We start from the raw sequence: 26479 nt of genomic DNA on the forward strand, positions 1-26479 counted from the left end.
TTCTGCGTCATAGTTGGAGACGTTGATATTTTTCTTCATTCACATATAAAACCGAGCACATATTTACATTTAGCCCGATAATAACCCGTTTTTCAAATATCTCTTGATAACATTCCATATGTTATGTTCACTTTCCTACCTTTACATTAATACACCAAATTTGAAATAAACCCACATTGCAGCTACCACGGTAACTTAAGCTTTACATAAATCGGTAGTGGAGAAGCACTATAAATCAATACTTTAGTTACAAACTTCCAACTTAAGAATGGTACTTTAATTACTAACTCCAAATGTACGAATGGGAGTGTTGACATAAAAAACGATAGATTTTCTCACAGGAGGTCGGAAATACTGTTGCAGTACACTTTTTCGGATAAGGAAGAGATAATCGTGCATAATATTACCTTATTCTTAATGCTACTGGTTGAAAATATACTCGACAGTAAAAATAGGCCAGGATACTTGAACGTGGAATAACTGTTCTGACATTTATATAGCTAAATAGTTTTTACTGGTCGGTATAACTCCGTGCCGCTAATCCGGAGATAAGAAGTATTTCAATATTAGTAGCACGAAGTTATAACGACCAGTAAAATCTCTACAATCTCAATTTCAAACCAGAGCAATTAAGCCACTGAACTCACCATTTGCACACATATATACACTCGCAAACAGGAAAGAACAAAAATGAATCTAGCAACATGAAACAATCGATGTAAAATAAACCGATTATATTTCCTCGGTCGTTTTAATAGTCCAATAGTCATTTTGTTGATTCTTTTTGTTAAAGGGTTCAATGCAATACACATACCTAACCCTAGTGCAAGCTTATTTTAAAGATAAATTATAAGATACAAACATAAGAAGAATTCGATGCCTTACACTGTTTTGTAATTTGTGTGTGTCTCAATGTATTGTTATATATATATATATATATATATATATATATATATATATATATATATATATATATCAAGTTTGTTTTTACTCAAAACGCATGTTTACGAAAGAAGGTGGCTTTTATCCTTATAATCAAACAAACCCTTAAAATTTGAATAATATATAATGCTCAAAAATTCGGTTGGTAAGTAACTCGTAGATATGTCTTATTTAGTAAAAGAAATGTGTTAGAAAGGCATATGAAACCACAAAAATAGAAGCATTTATTTGCAATATATTGTTTAATAGCAACAAGTGCTCCTAAAACATATATTATCAAGGTAAGTCCAACTTTGTTTTGGGCAACTCCGTAATGTAACGAGTATGTTATGAAGACATTTCTGAACTAAATTTGTTTGGGCCAAATCTGTAACGATCCGATGTTGTTATCTTCTAACTTAGTTATGACTCGTCCACATCATAGGCTCATATATTCAGTTACCTAGCCATGATTAGCATCTTATTTTGTGCTTTTTCAATTCAACCAGAGTCATATATTTAAACATACAAGAAGGGTTAATGTATTCTTATAGTAGCCTTACTAAATCGTCAGCCTATATTCCATTTTCTCTCTGAGTGAAGTACTCTCATATTTTAGTCTTTAAGGATCGGTTAGACGTTTAAAAGTCTTTATAGTTCGATTAACTCTTTCAGCCATTTCATCGCATTTAATCGCACCTTCTTATTTTTCTTATTCTGTAGATTTATGCTTAAACATTGCATGTGTCATGTCACATTGTTGTCTTTTCTTCCGAGCGGGCTTATGAAAATAATACATTGTTGACACGTATTTGCATATATCGTTACTGCGTAAATTGCTTGCCTAAAACACCGTTTGCTTGCCACTAACCAACCATGGAACTAAGATACGCTATTATAAAGTGAAATATTAATGTGGCTGGATTTTCGAATATGTATAAGTATGTATCATTCAACAATTCATTAACTTGGGTGCATTTTATTTTGATTGCAGTTAAACGTATTTTCCAAATGGATTGCTATTTGTTTAACCAAGTGTATTTTCAAAGTAAAGGTACCCATGCGTTAAACACTATTCCACAAAAACGAAACACACGACATTCTATGGTACCAATTGTTTCGACATATATTCATCGACTTTTATGTATATAATATTTCACCATTTGAGTACACTTTCGCTGTATTATAAGATATAAAATACTTATAAAAGTTATATTGTATGACTGTAGGTATTTGGTCGTATGTGCTACATCATATACAAAGCGGAAACAAAGTCAAGATAAACAAATCAATACGAAAACAAATCAGCGGAGACTAACAACTATACAGTCTACAACATCCACACACTATCCGTATAATTACAGCAAATATTGTATCCGTTAAATGTTGCGTATATGTTTGATCTTTGATAAAGATATCAGTAAAAACTGTGATGATGCACATAGTTTACGTCGCCTCATTAGAAGCTGAATATCAACCTATTGCAAAGGGGTTAGGTTATACCATATGTCCAAGATCTACGTCAACGTCATAGTCAAATAATTTAGTTGACCACGGTGTCCATTATATCACTCATCAAACGTTAAATGTGTTGTCTACAGTTCGAAATGTGTTGTAATTGTCATGTAGTTTACAAACATAAGTGAATTATTTTACCCTTGTTATTGTGCAAGGTTTTTTTTTATTATGCCAACTGACACAATTGGAATTTTGTCCAAATTTACCTGGATAGTGAAAATAAGTTTGAGAAAAATATCATCTCTGCTTTATGTTAATTAGATTGATCTAATGAATTTTTCCTCACGTTATGCAAAATATGCTTTTATTGTAGACTATATGAGTAGATGACACATATTGTACTGTCTGAATTAAAAACAAATCATATAAATAGCGTGACAATTCAACCTTTATTCTTCTCTCACATATGTGTTACTTACTTCGTCTTTATTCTCAGAATTTGTATGTACTTTGCTATGATATTTTCAAGATTTTAACCTAAACCTACCCAAAATTTATATGTACTCACAATCTACCTCATTTATTAAATGCAGTGCCAAACATGTTTGATTTCAAGTTCCAGCCCATCATATGGTCTTATGGACTGTTCAAATACGGTCAGATAGTGCATTTACTGCTATTATGAATCTAAATGAAAATTTGCATATGGGATTGACTATCATTAAATGGTTGTTCAGCCTTTAGACAAAAGATCTAGTTACGACGACATGACCTCTGGATTATGTTTACTTCCGGGAGCGGAGGCCCGTGTCATACATGCAACGTTGAAACTGTTGAGATCCCTGCTTTGAAACTATATACACAGAATTAACATTGAATACATAATCTGTCCGTAAATCATGCACGAATATCTAATTTATCAGGTTGCATATTTTGAAATGATTGACATTCCTGTCATATAATCATGACTAGCTTTCAAAAACTATCTGGATGAAGTCAAATGTTGCGGAAAATGTTTGCATGGTGCCCCGAGTGGCCGAGTGGTCTAAAGCGCTCTCCGTTACGATGGCTGCCATCTCACCTCTGTCTGCGTGGGTTCGAGTCTAGGAATCGGCCAATGTAGGCATGTGAGAAAGCTTGCCAGTAGCATCTGGTGGGATGGTGGTTCTTTCCGGGGATTTTCCGGGTTCTTCCTCCACCATTAATGTTGACAGCCATGTATATCGTGTGCTAAAAATGGCATTAACACCTACAACAACAACAACAAATGTTTGCATATGCTTTTGCAATGTTGTCAATCTGTTCATTGCTGCATTTATGAGTATAACATATCGCCGTAGGATAACTGTATCCTATTTTTATCCTGACTAGTGGATTTTAACCTTCTCTGGGGACACACTAAATATAAAGTATGAAGAACTGTTCCATCTCCATTGCCAATTATTGTCCTTTACCACTTAACTGTCTCATCTCCATTACAACTAAATATAAAGTATGAAGAACTGTCCCATCTCCATTACCACTTAATATTCCTTACCACTTAAATGTCCCATCTCCATTACCATTAAATATAAAGTATGAAGAAATGTCCCATCTCCATTGACACCTAATGTCCATTACCCTTAACTGTCCCATCTCCATTACCACTAAATATAAAGTCTGAAGAACCGTCCCATCTCCACTACCACTTGTATATTAGTTGATATTAATCAAGATAAAGATTAATTTTGAAATATTTCTGTATTAAAGGAAACGTGTTTGCAGTAGGGTTTCTGGTTGCCTGACCTTGATTGACATTGGTAGATGTGTATTTAGCTAATTAGTTAAACAGGATACGTCGTTACTGTAAACTGTTAAAAAAAGATTATATGTAACGAAATGGTGTATTGTACACCAAAGTTGAATATAAGAATGTTTCATTTAGTTTGTGTTCTGTCTCAAAGTTTAGTGATTTACGCTGCGTATACTGATCGGTGAAGGTTACATCATATCGGTATTTACAAAATGCATTGGGACTTCTACCATTTATTTCATTTAAGAAATGTCAGAAAATACGTTATTTACGATTCATTGTAGGAAAGATTCAATAATGACATAAATACTTCTTTGATTCAGAAACTCAGCAAAGGCCAGAGCCTGGTTTAACATTCGTACCCTTGTGTAGATTTTTTCTCTTCTACTCCGACACATATTAAGAATTATACTATTTAAGACATACAAGCATCAGGACGTCTTACAGGTTTTGTAAATATTAAGCAATACTGACACTTGTCCTCGGTCAGTCTATGCAATTTTGTCATACCAAAATATCAGGTCACGTGACTAAATGCATGCAAGTACTAGTAAACACTTACTGGACATGATAAAACAAATTAAGATATGCGACAGTTTATATATTCCCATTGTTTATAATAACTTGAAAATATCGTTTTAAAAGAATCAAATTACATATGCATACAGATAGACAGGTAGATAGATAGATAGATAGATAGATAGATAGATAGATAGATAGATAGATAGATAGATAGATCGATCGATCGATAGATAGATAGATAGATGTAGTTCTTCCTATTAAAGCAATATCACTTCGACATCTACTCTAAACAGAAACTGAATCACTACACGTTCATGTTCCTTTCTTACCAAATACACAGTAGTCCATTAAATAGGTATGATTCATAGCCGTATTATGATATATTACATGGACTATTTAGAGTTAATTCTGATCTACGTAAAGTGTTGTTGTACTTCCAGTGTCTAGTATACACATTTCATGAATGTGAATGGATGACAGCGTTGAGTATGATGTAATTCTCAAATGACAGACTGAAAAAAAACGCATTGGTTTGACAATGTACTCTGAAAGCCACCCTATCCCCAAAGAGTAATGTTATTGAAGAAAGCCATCAACTTCATCAGTTATCCTTGTATTGTCTCAGTTATGAAGCAGACGAGCTGGAGATATTGCGCAAATGGTAAGTTATTACTGAATTAGTTTCATACATGTAACAAAAATCAATGATTTAAATTAATATAAGAAACTGACCAGTATCATCCGCGTGAATTTAACAAGAAGCCAATATTACTCGAGTGACCGAAACAGTTCAGAGAGGCTGAGTGTATTGACCATAATATAATATTTTAGTAAATATTTTGTAACAGCGTACGCTAGTTCAAACTTCGCTGTAAAATGAATCCAAGAGGAATAAATGTTTTATAAATATCAATATATTTTATAATAGGGCTCTGTTAGTTCCTGTTCTCTGATAACCTTTCGAAATTAAATAATCTCGAATTATGACACATCATTGAGGGTGTGATGCTGTTAGGTTGCTTTGACACAGACGCATATTTATGTAATCTCATGAAATTGCCTTGGGGAAAAGTAATTTTTTTTTTTTACAACTGGGGAAATTGTTCCATACAAATTATCTACTGATAGACACAATAAGTTAAGAAGGATAAAAAACATTGCATTCATGATTTGTAATAAGAACTAAAGGTTGTAACTGATTGCAATACGCATTTTATCGATATATGAATATTGTATTAAAATATGCCTCCGTGCAAACTGCCTTTTGGAAACATGTGATTATGGCATATTGTTCAGTTGACCATTTGATTGCATATCTTTAGTTAGATCCCAACTGCAGTGACTCTCAAACACACATATCCAGGAGTCACATATCTAATACGGTAGACTGTATTTGATATTAATTTGATTGTATTGCAAGCAATTGCTACATTTTGAATACACCTAACGATGTGCGATACAGCTATAACATCCTAGATACTAGAATGTTTTTATGCATAAAATAAAACATAACAATGAATGGTTACAAGGTACTCCTGAACATCTGGAGCGAAATACATGACAGTATTAACAGATGAAGTTTAAGACATCTAAGTACATATAAGGGGTATTCTATGTGATTGGAAGATACGATAGTAAAAATGACAAATGGAGTGTAATGTATTACGTATTGAGCGGGAGGGAAACAGATTTCATGTCCAAGTTCGAGAGAACTTCATGTACACAAATAATCACTCTGCAACACACACGATTGAAAAAAAAGAAAGGGAGATACTCTGAATGCACATGTTTCACATAACAGACCATCCATTGCATTGATGTAAAGTATAAACGCTTGCACTTATAACTACAAGAATGTCCGACGCTGATTCAATGTGTTGATTTATTTTAGTATGTACTGGCAGCAAATAATGTTTAGAGTCATACGTTTAAAGCGTATTTCTGCTGCATAAGAATTTTGTCGGGACAATACATACATAAGTGAAATTGTTAAAGTTGGCACTGAATCATACAGTTGATTAAGACGTTTTAGGCTGCAATACATAGAACATACATGTTTCAATAATATATTTTGCAACGTTTACCAATGAATGACACAGATACCTGACATGGATATGTTTGTATCAGATAACTTACATTGTGGCTCATTAAACATCAGCTGGTTTTATTTGCATTTTTATTCGTAGATACATGACAATAATACACGTTTTAAGTACAAAAAAACTACCAGTATTAATGGTTCTATCTTTCTTTTGTTAAAGTTGCACGAAATGATTCATTATGTGTCCAGACACAAACTTCTGGTCTATATGGTTCAGGTACATATATTTTGAAGGCGCGACATTTAGTGAATCAGACACGTCATATTTTACACATGGATATGAACAGCATATTATCAAAAAAGACAAGTTGCAATAATGATATCCTTCTACAATACGAATAATATTGTAAAATTTGGTCGTGCTATCGGTGCACATAATTCTGAATAGATTGAAAAGATGAATAAAGCATTTCTTCATACAAAGTAGTTTAAAGTACAGACATTATGAGATAGTGGGCATGCAGCACAAAATGAAAAATATAATTTGAAATCAAAGAACAAAAGTAATATTTTTTAATAAATATAATTTCATAATATGTTGATAACTAATGCAGGTTGCTAGATTGTCCTGATAAAATATATGAGGAAATAATTTATATTTTTGCACTATTCATTGAGCCTAAATTTCTCAGACTAATTCCAGACACTTAAGACAAAACTGTCAATAAATATAATCATATGATTAGTTTTAAATACAAATTTATCACCAAAATTGTTAAAACCATGAAGAGATTCTACCATGTGTGTTCGTGTACACTTCTATTACTGCCGTCGTGTGAAAGTCGAAGAATGATGATATCTTTCCTTTGCGTCCGACATCAATTAAACCAATATATGTTATCAGTTAGCTAAATGCATTATGCAGTGAATTGTGTAGACATGCAGTATCCACGTAATATAAAAGGAACAATTGTCACACGATACGGTGAATGACACAAAGTATGGTCCTAGGTTGCACAATCGATCAAATCATTTCTATCAGAATCCAAATGTTCAAGTGAAATTACTTTAATCTTGCCATTTTTGCAGCTAAAATGTCATTTATAGAAAGGAAATGGTTATATATGTGTTATAAAGGTCTTGTATAGACGTTCAACAATTTAGTCTATTGAACGTTGGGACTGACCTGGGCAACATTAGAAGTGAAAGAAAGGAAAAGTACCCCGGCGACAATTGCAATCACACCTGACACAATAGCAAGGGCAAAGCCAGCGTGTAAAGTAACCCCTAATGTTTGTACAACTTCAATCGTCTTTGCTACATAAATGATTGCTCCGCTGATCATGAATAGTCCTGAAAAATGAAATAAAAATAGTTTCAACAAAATATTATAATTATTAACGTTTTAGCTTTCTAATAAGCGGATTTCATTCATTCTAATGGAGTAATTGCATACACGTTTGCATTTAGACTCTCCATTGACTAATCATTGTATTTGTCCGTAGTTTATATATATATATATAGATATATATATATATATATATATATATATATATATATATATATATATATATATATATATATATATATATATATATATATATATATATATATATATATATATATATATATATATATATATATATATATGATAATCCTTATAATAATTTTATATTTAAGCGACAAGTATATTGTTGCAACAAAAAAAGGTTAGACACAGATATGTAGGATCTGTTGAAATAGATATATCAAACAATTATTGCATATAAATACAATATATTATATATATATATATATATATATATATATATATATATATATATGTGTGTGTGTGTGTGTGTGTGTGTGTGTGTGTGTGTGTGTGTGTGTGCTAAGGAATGTCAGAGTCAGTAGATTTTAATAGATACAAAATAAACCTGACATACAAAATGGTAACTAAAGAAGGAGTCAATACGGATGTTACGATTGTTGTTGTTGTTCTAGGGTATAACGCCATTTTTGCACAAGATAGGTTATACTTGGGCCAGTATAGCTGACGGAGGAAGAACCCTGAAAAACCCAGGGAAGAACTACAGACCCACGAGAAGCTACCGGCAGGCTTTCCCACGTAGCAACGTTAACCGAGCCTTGGATTGGAACACACGCAGAGAGAGGTGAGATGGCAGTGATCCGTAACGGAGAGCGCTTTAGAACACTCGGCCACTCGGGGCCGCAAATGTTACGATTGTAGTTTTTAAGCTAATCTGTTTACCGGCCACCACGGCTATTCCTCCTGCTTGACGTCTTGGAGGTCCTTCATTCTCGTTAACGGCCAACGTTATGCCTCCAAGTAACCCTCCACACGCCGCAAGCAGAAGTCCAATTATTTCGAACGCTCTGGTTGCTTTCAGAAAAGAAGCAGCTGAGAAAAGAAGAAGCATATATGTGTGTGTGTGTGTGTGTGTGTGTGTGTGTGTTCTTGATGAGGACGTTGGTTGACTTTATCAATAATTATTAATGACACATTTTCTTATTGCCCAAAGGACGATAATTGGAGAAACGTCTAAAATTATATTCAGGCTAGTATTTCCTCCACATATGGTTTTCGTTATTCCATTATTTCATTGTTTTTACACATTCGAGCTGAACCTTATTTGAAGCAGACCCAATAGCATTGGTTAGCTAATGCTGCGGCATCGATATCTATGTAAAATATAATGGTTTTGTCATACCATTATTGTCTATTAGAGCGAGATAGCTGCCGGAGTGAATTCCTATTTATCTTTCTCACTATCTTACATTTTCTTTACAGGTAGAATATTGCAGTGGATATGTGTGCTATCCTTCATATAACATATTGTAAAAACAATGCTAAAACGGATTTCGTATAGCTAGAGATGCATGAATGGATAAATCTTGTCATCATTTCTTATAGTTCTCACGATTATCCAATCCAACACAGCTGGTCTCCCTCTTCCCGAGAATTGTAATATCGTCACAAAATGTCCATAACCCGACGTTGGACTTCTCTGAACTAAATTGATCACTTTTCTCATAGCAGTACCAATATGGCAAGGCAATTGATATTATGCTTAATACCAACGATGCACATGTGCAGTCAACAGCAGCAATGTCAAGCGTCCGAATGATGTACCTGCGATATAAGAGAATTCAAGGACTTAATATGCTTGTATAGCACTTGAAGGTGTACAATACTTTGTCTGACGAAAACTAAAGTTGAGATTTAATTATTTAATACAACTTCTCCTCCGTATCATTCATTTCTTTATGCGCATATACTTTTGTCACAGAACATATATTTTAAATGAGAATTGTGACTTAAACCATTACCATTCTCTGTAAATTGCTTTTATGATCGTTATTCTTGTTTAATTGGCGATCGCAAGTTTGATTACCTGCACTTATAATAAAAATATATCGTTAAAGAATGGCTTTTTACAATGTTCCGCTAAAAATGCATTAAAGTATACCTAATGCATCATTAGTAATGTTAAAAATATCATGCCTTCTTAGTCTCAAAGTCCTACGCACGAGAAACATCTATCTGAATGGTCTTTATTACAAATGCAATTAATGTAATCGAGCACGCATACTATTTTCACAAGTATTCGCTCACGTGAAAATTGACAAGAATTGTTTTACTTTTTCCACAAGACCTTTATCACAAATATATCTTCACATCCGTGCTATAGATGAAGAATTGTGCGGCACAAAATGAAATGAACTGACATCCATACGATCGGAATATATATATATATATATATATATATATATATATATATATATATATATATATATATATATATATATATATATATATATATATATATATATATATATATATATATATGTGTGTGTGTGTGTGTGTGTGTGTGTGTGTGTGTGCTCCAAAATGTCGTGGACTATAGCATATGTTGACAGCTTTAGTCACCTTTTATCGCCACAGAGGCCAGATTGACCATGGTGGTCTTTATTACGGACTGGCGTTTGGTTCGCCACGACTACGGACTAGGATATCCTTGAGGTTTTCTATATCCGTTAGGCTACTACAGGTTTGTTCTGAGGATTAAATTTACTACGGCCGACGATTCCACGATGGGCCAGTGTTTCCCGATGATTTTATCTACTTTGCGTTTCTATGGATGGTTGGTCAGGATAAATGGTGTTTTATCAGCTAGTTCCTTCTTTCCATATTTTAGCAGGCCATCGCGGTTTGTTTGTTTAGCTCTTTGAGTTGCCTCAGCAATCGGGTCATTGTCGTAGCTTCGGTAAATTAAATGTTTAGATAGGTCTTCAGACCGTTTTTGGAATGTTTCATTTTCGGAGCAAATTCTGTGTATCATCAGTGCCTGGATAAATGGGATATTCCTAGTGCAGTGTCTTGGACGACAGCTGGTTGGGAGTATGTACAGGGGTTTGTCCGCTGGTTTCGAGTAGATGATGTCTTTATTGGCTTTGTTTCTTTACCAGTTTGGTTGTTGTGTCAAGAAAAACGTGGGTTGAGTTTGAGACTTCTGCCCTGAATTTTATTGGTGGATGGAAGTTGTTTGCCTTTGATATGAAATCGTATAGACATTGTGTTTCATGTTGCACTTCATTTGTACACCGTCGATAAAGCGTACCCACTGGCATGCTGTAAGTTCAACCGAAGCTAAAAGTTAAAAGCCAAAAGTTGACCCTCCAGTTTTCAAATAAAAATAACCCGAGAAAACCCCGGAAAGAACCGACGACCCATGAGAAGCTACTGGCAAGCTTTCTCACATGCCCACATTGGCTGAATTCGCTTCTTATGGATTAAATGGCTTAGCCCTTCAAGTTTTGATTTTGATATATTTCTTTCTCGATGAATGCCTGCGAGTATGTGGTTACTCAGATTTTACTCGAACATACCAGATTTTCATCCATCTGAATTTTCAAACTTCAGCAAAAAATGAGATCCACAATTCACACTCTACAGTAATGTTGTCTGACATGGGAAACGAAATATGTATTTAAACATGTCCATGTTCATGAGCCCAAAAAAATGTCTGGAAGGGCTGTAGTGAGTACATTATACATATTTTATTTTTATTCCTTTAAATCTAAGTATCGACAGTAATTTTGCTTGTAATAAATTCCATAAAGGAATAAATATATTTAATATGCGGAAAAAAAGATCATATATTGCTGAACATTTTTTTAAAGGTTGGCTGTAAACAATAGTGTTCATATTTTGTAAATTATAATCAAAATATTTATAAGAATAACGGAAAAAGTTGTATATGCACCAATATTTGACTTTGTATTTGAGTTCGATATTTGTAAAATTTTACGATACATGCATTTGATAAATATCAAGAATGAATCACTGCAACAACTATGACGATATCGCCAATAGCAACAACACAAAAATAATGATAATAATATTAATAATAATAATTTGTATTGTTATTATAAAATAATAATAGTAATAATAATGATAATGATAATAATAATAATAATAATATGATGATGATGATGATAAAAATAATAATGATAATAATGATAATAAGTATTCAGTTATTTATTATTATTGTTGTAGCAGCCGCATTATTGAAATAGTAAATTCACATGAAAGTGTACTTATTAATCCTCCCGATAGAAAAAGTGACTGAATCGCTGTGCATTTATGTAGCTAGAGCTGGCTAATTTTATAATGCATTTACACGCATAAAAGTCTCATCAAAAACAAAATTAAATAAGGTTTATGAAGCTCTAAAAGACAACGCATGCAAACTAAGTACAGAATGACAATTAAGTTAAACCTTACCACAGTTATAAAAGAAATGGCAATGATGAAATCACTTAAACGTTGTAAATCGTTACATACACTACAGTGTGAAATACATCTTTATACGAAATCTAGCTATTGCACCCAACCACCAAGTAAATGTATGAGCTAGAACCGCTTACCAGCCTTATTTCTCCACAATTGAACCTAAGAGATTTCACCACTTGGGAATGTACAATTACAGTGGTTTACTTCCTCATCACTGAGCTCTTATGGTAATGCAAATAATATCGGTATCCATGGAGCAGCATAAACAAGCATACAAATAACACCATACATGGCCATCGAAACTTATACCATACTCATGAAATGATATTGAATTATTCTACTGTATGCATTTGATCTATCTGCTTTTGCTCCCCCAGGTATTTCAAAGACATTAATACGTTGTCCAGCAATCAGTTTGGAGCTAATCGTTGCACCTGCCAAGATTGGCCTCTCTGCGTAAGCCTAGGAATAACACGTACATTTTATGTTATTGCCAGCATAAATTACGATTGATATCGCATCATCACGTAAGTGGAAACTGTAAATCGTGTGACCATAGCATTCACTAACTCATGATATGTACGTTAGGCAAAAGGCATACATACATACATACATACATACATACATACATAAATACATACATACATACATATATCTGTATATGTATGGTTATAAAGCTGATATTAATGGGCAAAAAAGTTTACTATTCTCAATAATAACGTAACGTAACAAACACAGGCGACAATTAGAATGCAAGTAAATATTTGTTTGGCTTTGCACTTATCAAATTTAGAAACTATACAGGTAATTAATTAGTTTTAAAAAGTGTTGACGTTGACCAAAACAATGGGGCCAACTTATGCAATGACGCTTTCTTATACTGCACTGAATTCGCCTATATATGGTAAACATAAGTATGATAAATTTAAAAATGTGTTAAAATATAGACTGACTGTTTAGCAGCCATCTTTTCAATGTGTGAAATTTAGCCTTCTAAGGGTTGTGAATGATTGGATAAAAGATTAACTGGCAATGATATGGTCTAATGGAACTGTCAACAGTCACTTTTGAAGACTGACTATTTAAAAATATTGACTTTGATTTCAACCTTGCTGAGAAGGCTAGCTTACTGCATACCAACTAGTTTGTGTGTATCCCGAGTCACATATTCGTGCTATATATTTTTTATTCCACAATTAAAGAGATCGGCCACATATGTACTAAACTTAAAAGATGATACATTACTGTGTCATTTTCTTTCATCTGGCTACAATATAATCACGTTGTAGCCTCTCAATGACGTTAAAAAGCATCAGCTTATAAAACGTGGTAAATTATCATATTATGCTGCCTTGAGGTGTTTGCGAAGAGTTTAGAACGTGTTTAGAACGTTCTGGTATTTAAATTTAAATTTCAAATTTACTTCACATACTTATATGTGGGTAAAAGTAAGTAAAAAAAACCTAAATAGTTGAGAAAATGGGAACATAAAGGGTATATATATATATTCTACATATATATGTATATATATATATATATATATATATATATATATATATATATATATATATATATGCGGAAAGGTTGACTGGCAAGAAATTTGCCGGTTTTAATTTCTACAGTAACATTGGAGAATTAAGCACTTAATCAGAATATAATCATATTATATATATATATATATATATATATATATATATATATATATATATATATATATATATATATATATATATATATATATATATACAGTTATACGTAACCAAAATATGATCATAAATATAGATAGCTAAGATTGCTGACAGCATATCATTGCCAAAAGGAACTTCAGCGCACGTTATCCTAACACGACACCACTACAAGTTTAATTGACTTCCTACTTTTTGAGGTAGAGAGGCTGTGTAACATCAAATAGAGAAATTAGGTATGTATATGACTTAGATTAACTTTGTGCTATTTTATTATGGTAATGCATTTGAAACGATTTTAATGCGGTCCTTTTCCAGTCAAGACCTTGAGATTTCTTACGGTTTTTACATGAAATCAAAGAGAATTATGGCTAAATATTGGTGCACACTCATTGTATTAAGTGATTAAGGAAATTGTACTCACCACATGTTCACAGTGCAGCTACATTTACCTTTAAATACACGAGAGCAAAACGTATAACAATACCTACATAGACGAATTACTACGTCTACAAATTACTACATACACCAGGAAATGTACTGAGGGGATTAGGAAGCCAAATTATGTTTCAGATATATTATTTATAGAGGACTGGTTCCGCATATATATGTATGTATGTATGTATGTATGTATGTGTGTGTGTGTGTGTGTGTGTGCGTGTGTGTGTGCCGTGAATTAGCAATGATTTCCACGCAATCCTGAATCGGAATGACAGCAGTTCCAGCAGTGATGACTTTTTCAGAGGCATTGAATTGATTCTCGAAACGATGGTGAAATACGCCTATGCAGTTTCGCGATTTAAAGTTGTATATCTCACCGTATCAACCGTATCGTTGATCGCGTTACATAGCAACACCAGTCCTCGAACCACCAGGGTCAGTGATATATATAAAGCATTTTGACAAGATAATGTTTTGTTTGGAATTGTCAATTTTGTTGGCGATATTTCAAGTCATTTACCTCCAGTGTTTGCCTCGAAAATTAAAGCCACACATGGGTAAACTCAACCATAGCCACCCTGAAAAGATTTCACACATTTTTCCCAGGTATTGACGGTAGTGTTTTCACATATAAACAATATTGTATCCGCTTAACCTATCTCCCTATAGACATCAGAAACTAATGCACTACTCTACAGCGAAAATGCTTTGGAAATAAATAAAGTCAGACTTTACTAAGTATGCTTCACTGAGAACGGAAATGATGCTTAGCTCTACTTTCAACGATATGATACTGGGTCAGTATATACAAACCTTGATTTTGGAATGACGGAGGATAAGAGTTATAAAGTGAATGGATGTCATTTGAAAGCAGAAATGACTGTTATACATCCTTGACTGGATATATCAATAAATATATGACACGGTTTGTACAGTAATTACTTTTTATGAAAGACAATGAATAATGCAATCTTAAGATAGAATTGCGTCATACATAATACGAACTGCATCATGGAATTCCTAGATGGCATGGATGATGCAATCATAACTAAGATTACATCACTATGCTGCACAAATTGCCCTATATCAGCTATATAAATAATAGTGGTTTGCTCAATGAAGTGTCAATGTTTGATTTTCGAAGGGACACTTTTCATTTTACCCAAATGGAGCAGAGAGGCATTGTCTTGATGTGAACAATGCCGATTCCTTCTGCTATTTTTGTAGCAAAGTGACTTTTGCATCACAACAGCGCAGCATAACTAAGAAAGCATATCACCTTTTCTTTGACTGCACAAGTGCCCAACACATATGATGCAACCACTCTCCGCCAGTGGTTGAACAGGAAAGATATCCCCTTTTAGCGCCTATGATTTGTAGAGAGCTAACAGATCATATCAGCAATTATTACTTCTGCATGGGGCCACCAGCTGGGTAAAGGTGTGTCAAAGAAGGAATAGTGGACTCTGCATTATACAAACAATCCATCCGATATACGTCCAGTACACCACGGAGAAGGGCTGTCGGTTCCTAAAGTATCAGAAGCATTGTTAATTGAGTCAGACGAGGAAGAGGAAGAGAATGAAGATTCTTGTCCTAAACCATCAACGTCATATGACTAATATTGTTTCCTATCCTCATCCTATGAACCACACCTCATAACACAAGCTGAACTAAATGATATTGTCAGGGATTTGAAACTATCCAAGAGTACGGTAGAGATGATGGTTTCCAGACTACAGCAGTGGAATCTCCTGGCAAGTGATGTTATGGGTTACATGTTCCGTGACCGTCAAAAGGAACTTGTCCCATTCTTGTTCATGGAAGGTGATCTTGTAGACTGCAACATCACTGAGGGTGTAATGGCAGCCCTCAGCATCGTTCATGGTCAAGGTAAGTGCAAACTGGCCATTGATTCATCGAAGATAGTCTTAAATCTGTTTTGCTGCATAAAAGCAATTTTTGTAATCAGTTATTCATGCAGTCCACATGAATGAAACCTATGAAACAATGAAACAACTTTTGAGGTGCATAAGCTATGACGAATCTAAGCGGCAGCTTCGTGTTGATTTGAAGGTTCTTGCTCTTTCGATAGTTCTGCAGACTGGATACACAATGTACTGCTGTTTTCTCCTTGAATGGGATACTCATGTGAGAGATTCCCACTTCGTCAAGATAGACTTGCAACTCTAACAGTCATTGGAGCTTGGTAGGATAAATTCTCAGCATCCACCACTTGTTGAATCAATGAAGATTTTGTTACAACACATTCACATCAAGTTGGATCTGAGGAAGTATTTTGTCAAGGCAATGAACAAAAGCCAGCAGATTTCAAGCACCTCAATGGAATAATTCCAAGGTTATTTGAGGCTAAGATAAAGGATATGTTGTGCCCCACTATGTTATGACCCCAAGCTGTAACGTGTTGGTTTTCTGGGAATGTCAGTCTGTTCAGAAACTCTGAATACGTCTAAGGATCATATGGGTCCACTGCCTTATAACTCTCCCGGTTCGAACAAATACCAAACAATCTTGTCCCCGAACGATTCAAACGGTAATGGCTGTGAAATTAGTTTATGTATGACAGTGACACTCTTTTGTCGAATCGTGCGTGGCATCTTATTTGTTCAATGCTGCCATGAAAAATCGATGTCTAGGTACCCACTCCTGAATCGCTCTGGTCTTAACACTTCCTGTGCGCAATGAAGACCGAGTTAACTTCTTGAAAGGATACGATTAAACCGTTGCACAGAAGCGCTTGACCACGACATAAACTGACATACATGACACGTACTCACACACTGATCTGAGCAATTATTTGCCAGTATGCACTTGCATTAATCGTAGTCTGCGCTCATTTGCAGAGTCTTTTCATTGGCAACGATTCGACTTATTTCCATCTGCTCGTCACATCGACAATGGTTAGCGTGTACTTACATATACGTATTCAACATTTTCGATCACTATTACGATCGTGTGGAAGAAATGCCGAATCGACCTGATGGACTTAATTTGGAATTTATACATAGCACCGATAACATTGAAATATTTATGTTGATATTAGTAAATAAATTTGTCATAGCGTGTGTTTGGGAAATCATGCTCGGAATGTCCATGACTGCACGTGTTAACTGTTCCAAGGCGATTTCATCTCTCCAATACGCATACGGATTATAGTATATTTTGGATAACGTCCGGCTCTTTGTGTCCAGTTTTAAAATTGGTTTAAGGTTCACCTTTAATGAGAACCACCAAAGCAATGTTGACTTTCGTGTCAAGCTAGCCAACCCGTCGTGCGAGTTATTATCCCACTATAAGATTAAACGCGTTCAAGTCAAGCGTTACATCCATTTAGGCCCGTAGACATTCTCAGATATAATCTGATGCTTTATAAACGAGGTGATGTTAGTAACACGACACATCAACTTAATTCACATTTGCTTATCTTGGCTGTGACTGATTGTTAGATTCACGTCGTAAATCAGGTTGTTTACCATCCCCTCTTGCTCTTGTAGCAAAACAGCCCCAAGACCCGTATTGGACACATCAGTCCTCTGCACAACAGCTTTGTTCAATTCGGACAACTTGAAGGTTAGTGAACTTACCAGTTTCTGTTTTAAAGCGTTAAAGGCTTTTTCCTGGCATAGACCCCAGGGAACTTTATTCGCTTGCCCATTCCTTCTCAAATATGTTAATGGGCTGGGGACTAATTTCCTGTAAAACCCAATCAAAGCTAGGAAAGATCTTAATTGTTTTCTTTTTGGTCTAGGTACATCTCTGATTGCTACTATTTTATCTCGGTGCGGTTTCAACTGGCCTAGTCCACTTACTAAATGTCCCAAACATTCTAAGCTAAAATGCCCTATAATAAATTTGGTGGGCTTAGCTGTAAGATTTTCAGTGTAAAGTCTATCGAACAGATCCCGTAATACCTTAATTTGTTCATCCCATGTATGTGTATAAAGAAAGATACCATCTACGAAACTGTCGACGGTTTTATACGTTTAACAGTTTGCGCATGAGACGAACGCACAACTCACCGGAGTTGACTAAACCGAAAGGCATAATTTTAAATTGATAAAGAAGACCTTTTGGAGTCGTGAATGCCTTTATCTCGCGGCATTATCAGCGATTGGTATCTGCCAATAGCCCTTGGTAAGGTCTAATTTGGAAATGTATTTATACCTGCCAAATTTTGAAAATAAACTTTCCATGTCTGACATTGGTTCTGCGTCGAACAGGGTGATTTTGTTCAATTGCCTAAATCAATGACAAAACGGTTCGTCCCGTCTTTCTTTCTGACTGACACAACGGAGGACGAGTACGGGGAACTGGAAGGTTCGATCACTTCCTGGTCTATCATTTTCCCACTTCTTCGTTGAGTGTCTCCCGCGCATTAAGGGGTATTGGATATAATTTAATCCTGATCGGCTCAGAGGTATTCAACTTGTTCTCGTGTTGAAACAATCCAGTGTGGCCCGGTTTGTCCGTAAAGAACATCGGGGTATTTAAACAAAACCTTCAAGATCTGTGTACCCTGACACATTGATAAATCCGGGATACATTGATGTGGTCAGTACCTTCTTTCTCTACGTCAATGGGGTATTCAAGGAGCAGTTCTGTACTGGAGACGAATTCCGATTTGTCACGCGACCTATCCTCTATCATCTCTTTCACCGTTACAAAAACTACATCCAAGGTCCCTTTATAAATTGTTTGTCTAAGTCATTCTACGTAGAGTTTAAGCATACTGGCCTGCAATATCTTGGACTTACCCTCCACGTCAATAATATAGTCCATTTCGCCTTTCACCTGTCAGACTTCGTTTGGCCCTTTCCATTGGAGTAGCAGCTTGTTTATATTCGTTGAGAGAAGCACCAACACTTGATTGCCTACATCAAATTTTTTACTCCACCTTTCTCGGTTGTAGTACTTCGTGTACTTACTACTAGATTTCGCGAGTTTGTCTTGCGCCATTAGACATGTACTATCTAATATTTCGCGCAAATCTACCACGTATTGGTAAGTGGTCTTAACTTCTTAATTCGCGACCTCCTCTGACCACAGTTTGAGGAGAATACGCATAGGACCACAAACTGACCTACCGTACAATAGTTCAAAGGCGGAGAAGTCAAAGCTGTCATGATGAACCTTACGATACGCGAACATAATTGCGTTCAGATACCTATCCCAACCCTTAGATCTTTCCGCACGCACCCGTCGCAACATTTGTCTCAAGGTCAACTTGAATATCTCGACCAACCCATTGCACATAGGGTGTTAAGGTGTCGTGCGCAGTTGTTTAAGGGACAACAACTTACTAATTTATGCCATGAGATCTGGGGTGAATTGCGCTTTACAATCCGTAAGAACCTCTTCGGGCACTTGGACCCTGCTGAACTTGTCTACGAGCTCTTCGGCTACAGGTTCAGTTTCAATTGACGGCAAAACTATGGCTTTAGGGTATCAGTATTGTAACCTACCAGCGTCAAGATGTATCGGTTTTTCCGATCTGTATGTGGATATATGTCATACAATGTCAACGGCCAATCTTTTAAACTGAGTATATATCAAGGGCATCTGATCTAACGGTACTCTAGTTACCCTGCCCTTAGAGACAGCCTTCTGGCAAACATCGCACGAGCGACAAAACCAAGCTACGTCGCTATTGACACCAGGCAGATACAATTCTCTTAATATCCTATATGATGTTTTCTTCATACTTAAATGACCCGCCATACTCCACTCGCGCGCCACCTTGAGTATATGCGATCTAAATCGCTGGGGGACCACTAGTTGCAAGAACTTCCTATCAAGTGTACAGTATTCCATATACATTCAACCTTTTCGAGTAAGGAATTTAGAGGAACCTGCGTTATTATGCTTCCTCACGGTACGCGATAATGCTTTATTTGTGGTTTCACGTAGAGACGCGTTACGTTCTTACTCATTCTGAAATTATTCGCGGAAGATATCAGTAATGGCTTCCGTTACTTTAATTTACGTAAAGGTTTGTCGTCTTCCTTTACCTGAGCACAAGTTTGCCCTGCTAGGATGATCGGGAATCTGAAATCAGACATGGTTGGGAGTTTAGATCCCTGTATATTGCCAATCGCAACGTCATATATCGGGTTGGATATGCACAATGCTTCCAAGGTTCCGGTCAACACATGTGTTTTGATAATTATCCATGCTACAGGAACGTGGTCGATTGTTTAGTCTAGTATCATACAAGGCGATTTAAACAAAAGCACCTGATCATCGCGGACCAGGCTCAGTTTCACGAATACAGTAGTGCATCATGTGTCTCGTAAAATGGTCACGTCTTGTCAGTTGACAGTGCCATTTGCCGTCGGTACCCGTACCTCGAGTAAAACACACGTGCTAATCAATTGGATCATCGCGACCGATATATGCACCCACGACATGTTCGTACACCACTTCCCGATTTTCTTGCTAGGAAACATCGAGTTTTCTATCTTCCGACCGTCTGCCTTCAATGGCTACTGCAGCTCTCTGGACTGGTACTTTCCGCTTAGAACAATAAGGGGAGATATGACCCTACTCCTTGCAAGTGAAACATCGCTTGTCCTTTTGCCTTCCCTGATTATCCCTAACAGGTTCTCCAGGTTCCCTGGGATTTTAGTCCTTGACCTGCTTCACACCTTTGTTGTCTCGTGAGATGACGTTCTGTGAACCTCCCCGAGCTTTATCGAATAAATCCGCCTGTGTGGTCATGTCATATATTCGTGAAGGACTTTTCCCTCCTTGCCACAAGTTGTCAATAGTTGGTCCCAAAGCAATAAATCGATAAGGCCCTCAAATGTGTTTCCGACTTCACCGCATTCCACCCATCGCTGCTAGTAATTGCACGTCCTACTGACAAACTGGGTGAATGTCTCGCCTTGCTCGGGTTTGCTATACTTAAACGTCTTGCGAAACCCTTGTTCGGTTAACTCGTATTTCTCCAGTAGTGCATCTTTCAACGCAAGGTAATTCAGTGAATCGTCCACGGATAAACGAGAATACAAGTCTAACGCTTTACCCTTCAACAACGAGCTAAGATGAAGCGATCAATCTTCTTTCTTCCATTTTTGTAACGTGGCGTACCTTTCGAACCTGTTTAGATAACTAGACATGTTATCTTTATCGTCTTTAAATGGGGGCAGTTTTTGGATCCCTAAGTTTAACATCATGTTAGCCCTCTTTTTTGTTTGTTTGTAATATCTCAGAATTTCTTTGATAATCCCTATGCCTATTCCTTTCGTCCATCTCAAAAACCTTCTAACCTTACTTGTTTTGCCCATTCTTACATCCGATCTTCTACTTATTTAAGCAATTCTATCTTCCCCTTCTCTAAATCTATCTTCTCTCTCTCTCTCTTTCACTCTGCTTCCCTTTCCCATTCTATAATTTCCTTTTCGGCCTGTTTCTCTAATTATATCAACTCCTTTCTTGGTTTCCTTTTCTATCTCTAGCTTCTCCTTTTTATTTCCCAATCTTTTAATATTTGATCCCTTTCCCTAACCTGTTCTTCACAATCGAAATTTCTAAGGGACTCCCCCTCATGAGCGAACTCTTTCCCCAGCTCTACAAGTTCTTTCATTGATGATATTTTAAAAACTTTGTTGTGACCAACTTAATGTGAAGTATTATGCAAAGTGCGTTATTACTATAATTTTAACAAACCGTATTTTACTTCTCGAAAGGCAACACAAACATGAAACTTATATACAAACAAAAAGTAATGTTATGTGTCAACTCAACCTCACTTGTCAAGAGCGTCTAAAGCAAAATAAATAGCATACAAACATAATGAAACAATATTAGTGTTCCATTAAATCCGAAATGATCCCACCTCTGACACCATTTGTAACAAGATAACCGGTTGGGATTTCCGGATTCACAACAGAACACTTTTGACGATATAAATACAATGTTTAATAGTGAATGACTTGAACTGGTAATTGATTATGAATAATATGTGCGTATATATAATCTTAATATTGGATTAATTAACATAAGAACACACATATTTAATAATGAAAAATACAAATTAATTACTTTACAAAATAAAAAGACGAGGGGTAATTGGTTCAGAGTGATTTAACGAACCCCATACTTAGCCCACTGGTAAAGGATCATATGTAAGGAGATACACTCCGTCATCAGCACACTTTATGTCAGCTCCACAGCAGCTACCGTCCAGCTTCACAGCTGCTACGGTTAATTCATGTGGTTGGCTTTACAGCTTGCATCACGTCGAACCCGATAACTTTGAACGCTCGGGTTACTCTGGTCACTCTGGTCACTCTAGACACGCTAGCCATTCTGGACACTCCATACACTCTAGACACTTTGAACACTACATACGCTCTAGATATTTCATACATTCCATACACTCTAGATACTCCAGACACTCTAGACACCCCAGACACGGTGGACAGCTCTACACAGCTGAAAATATATCTTATGCAGTGTACTATACATGACACGAACATATAAGGTAATACGTAATGACGTTATGCAAGGTAAATTATATAGATTGCATTATCGGCACAATAATTACAAAACAGGTTCAGAAGTAAGTCTAACCCTGTTCGATAAGAATCCTACTGTACTAAACATTTCTTAAACATTTAGCTTATAATTACTAATATAAATCCCTTGCAAAGTCACAAACAAGAATATAAATATGTGCATTATACTGTGTAAGCCAAAGATACATAGCAGACATACAACTATAAAACGTGGTAGTACAATAGTTATATCTTAATACAAGAAATTAATAAACATAGATACCTCTACAGCTGAAGATATGTAAGTCATTATAGTAGACCGCTGACTGAAAAGAGTGTCCGTAATGTGAAGAGTTTTACCTACGGTGAGGTATTTATACACGGATGAGAGCACTTAACACGTGCGGCATGGGATGAACTGAACTCACTATTTCGAAATACAACACAAGATATATAAATCACCCTCGGGTATCGTTGTACACAAAAAAACGAAATCCGAGTACATGTATTTAATATATAAAAGATTTTGTGCAATTCCGTGAAAAATAGTTTGTGTAGTCGATTAAAGACATATGAAATATATATTAAATACGTAAAAAACCAAACCAATACTATATACTCTTTACACACGATATTGATAACATGTTTTCAAGGTGGCACGTGTGTGCATGAAATCAGCTACTAACGTCTTAAATTATAATTTGCTTTCCAATTGACTATAAAAATTAGTTTTAACATTCATTTTTTTATAATACTGTTGTCTAAGATGAATATTCAGAAAAGATATTTGTTCTTTTATATGTGTCTGAGAGGTAAAAACAAGAACGTCTTCAAAACATAAAATTAGGGTGAGGTAAGACAACATGCCTCTAAACTGGAATTTCCCAGCAACCATATGCCGCTAGGTAAATTCCAAAGATAAGTTATATCAAGAGATAAACGATAGGATTAAAATCTATGTCGTCAATTCTGTCATGAGCAATCGTTCCCGACGCAATAAGTCTATATGTCAATATCAAGACCATAACAAGATATAATGCAGTAGTACAGACGAACTGGACTGCACATGCATATAAGCATTCATTAAGCATGCACAGTAGAACGAGCGCATCGTGCATATCTACTTGAACGATAGTGAAACAACCATAGCAACAGCTGTAATAAAAACGTCTTCACTGCATCATATTCTAGCAAGAATGCATTGTAATCCTTAATTAATAAGAACATGCTTTCAATGACTTTACAAAATTTAAAGAAAGATTTTTCACCTATTCTATGAGATGCACATATTACATGGTTCTCTGCCTGTCTGACAGTCATTATCTATACAGTAAAATTAATGTATAGCTACCAATCAGGTCAGAATATGTGAGCCTTATAAATCGAATATTACTATATCACCACTGACTGATTATTTACCTTCTAGAAGTGAGATTTGGTGCTGTTTCAATTAATGATGAGTACTAATGACTTGCCCGTCCACCCGTCTATAAATTCAGTTTGATAATACGCTGACAAGACAACTAGCAATTTACTGCACCGAACGAATTTCTATAATGTTGAAAGCGTACAGATACAGCGCACATGTGATGTGACCGAAAATAGTGTTATGGCAATGAATCTTAATATTTCATTAACATGTATATTCGTATACAACTCACTACCATCTGCGAAGAGCGTAGACCCAATTCTACCATAACATAATGCATTAGTCCATACACATATACAATATTTAATCGAAATCATTGTGCAGAGCGAACAACAAATCTTACGATTTGAATATCAAAGGGACGTCTTCATGGAATATTGGATCAAAAGCTTACATCTGATGACCTGCAGTTGCTAGCATCATAGTGGATTATTACTAGTGCCACTCGTGTGCTACGAATACAATAACATATTTGGTTTGAGTCTTGAAATGAGCTGTCCAATGGTTAGAAAGAAATGTTACGATACAGTTATTTCATATATTGAACAGATATGTGTGTAATCGAAAAGAACATCAGAATAATGTCTGGCCTGTTACGTAATTCAGTTTTAGATGACCCCAACATTGGCAAAATGAGAATCATTAAATGTATGGGGCACTGTTATCCAAGTTACCATGGACACCTTTGACTTTAAATCTTGTCACGTGATCTTATATTAATTGTTTTACAAAAAAATATAAACTTCTACCACTCCGGTCTATATTCGGCAGCCATGTCAACTTGTGTTGACATTGTTTCTACTATCAATATTAGTAAATAACGTGAAGATGTTAACAGGTACAATAAATCACGTGACCACATCCGATCACATTCGATTAATACATGGTCATAAACATCTGCACTCCATGAAGAAACTGTATATTAATATGGACAATGGATTACAAACGAGAGAGATGATACTTTCAAAAGGCTATTATGAGGTCAATACATGGACACAATTTACCGTAGATTTTGAGGTTAAAGTTTGCTAAGATTTTTATTGGGGGGGGGGGCTTTAAAATCTACAAATATGGCTGATGGGATATGATCGCTTTGAATAATTTCCTTGTTTACAGAGCAGCCTGTAAATAAATAAGTAAACTGAACTATACACAGTGTTGTGTTTACAACGTTTTTACGGATCGGCGTATCATGTATAAACACGTCTCAGCATTTCCTATACAGAAAACACCGAGAATCTTAACAATATAATGAGCCTTTTCTCTCAAAGACAGCACGATTGCCAAATAGATTGCCACACGTTGAGTTACACAGTTACATACTATTTCGGGTCCGACATTTTCAATAGTAGATAACCTAGAGAATGGAGATAAACCAATAGTATGTAAATGAAAGTGATGGAAATGCAATAGAGCAGTCTAAAAAGGGTATCTGGCATATGCTTAGTTATGTATATTCCGTCTTTTGAATTTTTACAGTAGATCAGAACGAGGGATGCATAGTCTGTTTCATTTTTAATCGTCTAAATAACTATTGTTTCATGTGTAGAAATTTTAACATAATAATAACATAAATGAATCTGCACTTAATAACAATTGAATCTACATAACAGTGCTTCTCAGTCTATAACGAATGCCGAGGAACTTTCAAGTCTTAACGTGTCCCTTAATTCGACTGTATACTAGTCATCGCAAAACCCAGACCGACCTTAAGATGGGGTTTGACAATAAACCATTAACGTTCCCCCTCCCAATAGAAAGATAAAGTCTTTTATTGAAGAGAATCGGCCATGTAACGGGTTGTGCAAATATTGTTTTATTTTTGTGCCTTTCATTTGAAGACATTGCGCTAAGCATGAATTTATGATCATGAA

The 26479-nt window shown here is 35.6% G+C and overlaps 1 protein-coding gene across 1 annotated transcript; it reads right to left on the bottom strand.

Annotated features, from left to right (window-relative positions):
- Positions 1 to 6758: 6758 nt before the first annotated feature.
- LOC149784074 (uncharacterized) lies at positions 6759 to 12797 on the bottom strand. The gene is made up of 3 exons (XM_089933200.1): positions 12666 to 12797; positions 8986 to 9867; positions 6759 to 8087 (listed from the first exon to the last, which is right to left on the bottom strand). The coding sequence occupies exons 2-3, from the start codon at positions 9152 to 9154 to the stop codon at positions 7900 to 7902; spliced, it is 357 nt and encodes a 118-aa protein (XP_089789326.1). The 5' UTR covers positions 9155 to 9867; positions 12666 to 12797; the 3' UTR covers positions 6759 to 7899.
- Positions 12798 to 26479: the final 13682 nt, after the last annotated feature.

This window comes from Sinohyriopsis cumingii, chromosome 14 (genome assembly GCF_028554795.1).
Source record: "Sinohyriopsis cumingii isolate HCF-2022 chromosome 14, ASM2855479v2, whole genome shotgun sequence".
NCBI lineage: Eukaryota > Metazoa > Mollusca > Bivalvia > Unionida > Unionidae > Sinohyriopsis > Sinohyriopsis cumingii.

Coding starts and splice junctions, on each gene's coding strand:
- LOC149784074 (XM_089933200.1), bottom strand. CDS start 9,154: ATGCTTCTTCTTTTCTCAGCTGCTTCTTTTCTGAAAGCAACCAGAGCG. Junction 8,088..8,985: donor AGGAATAGCCGTGGTGGCCG/GTAAACAGATTA, acceptor TTCATTTTTCAG/GACTATTCATGATCAGCGGA.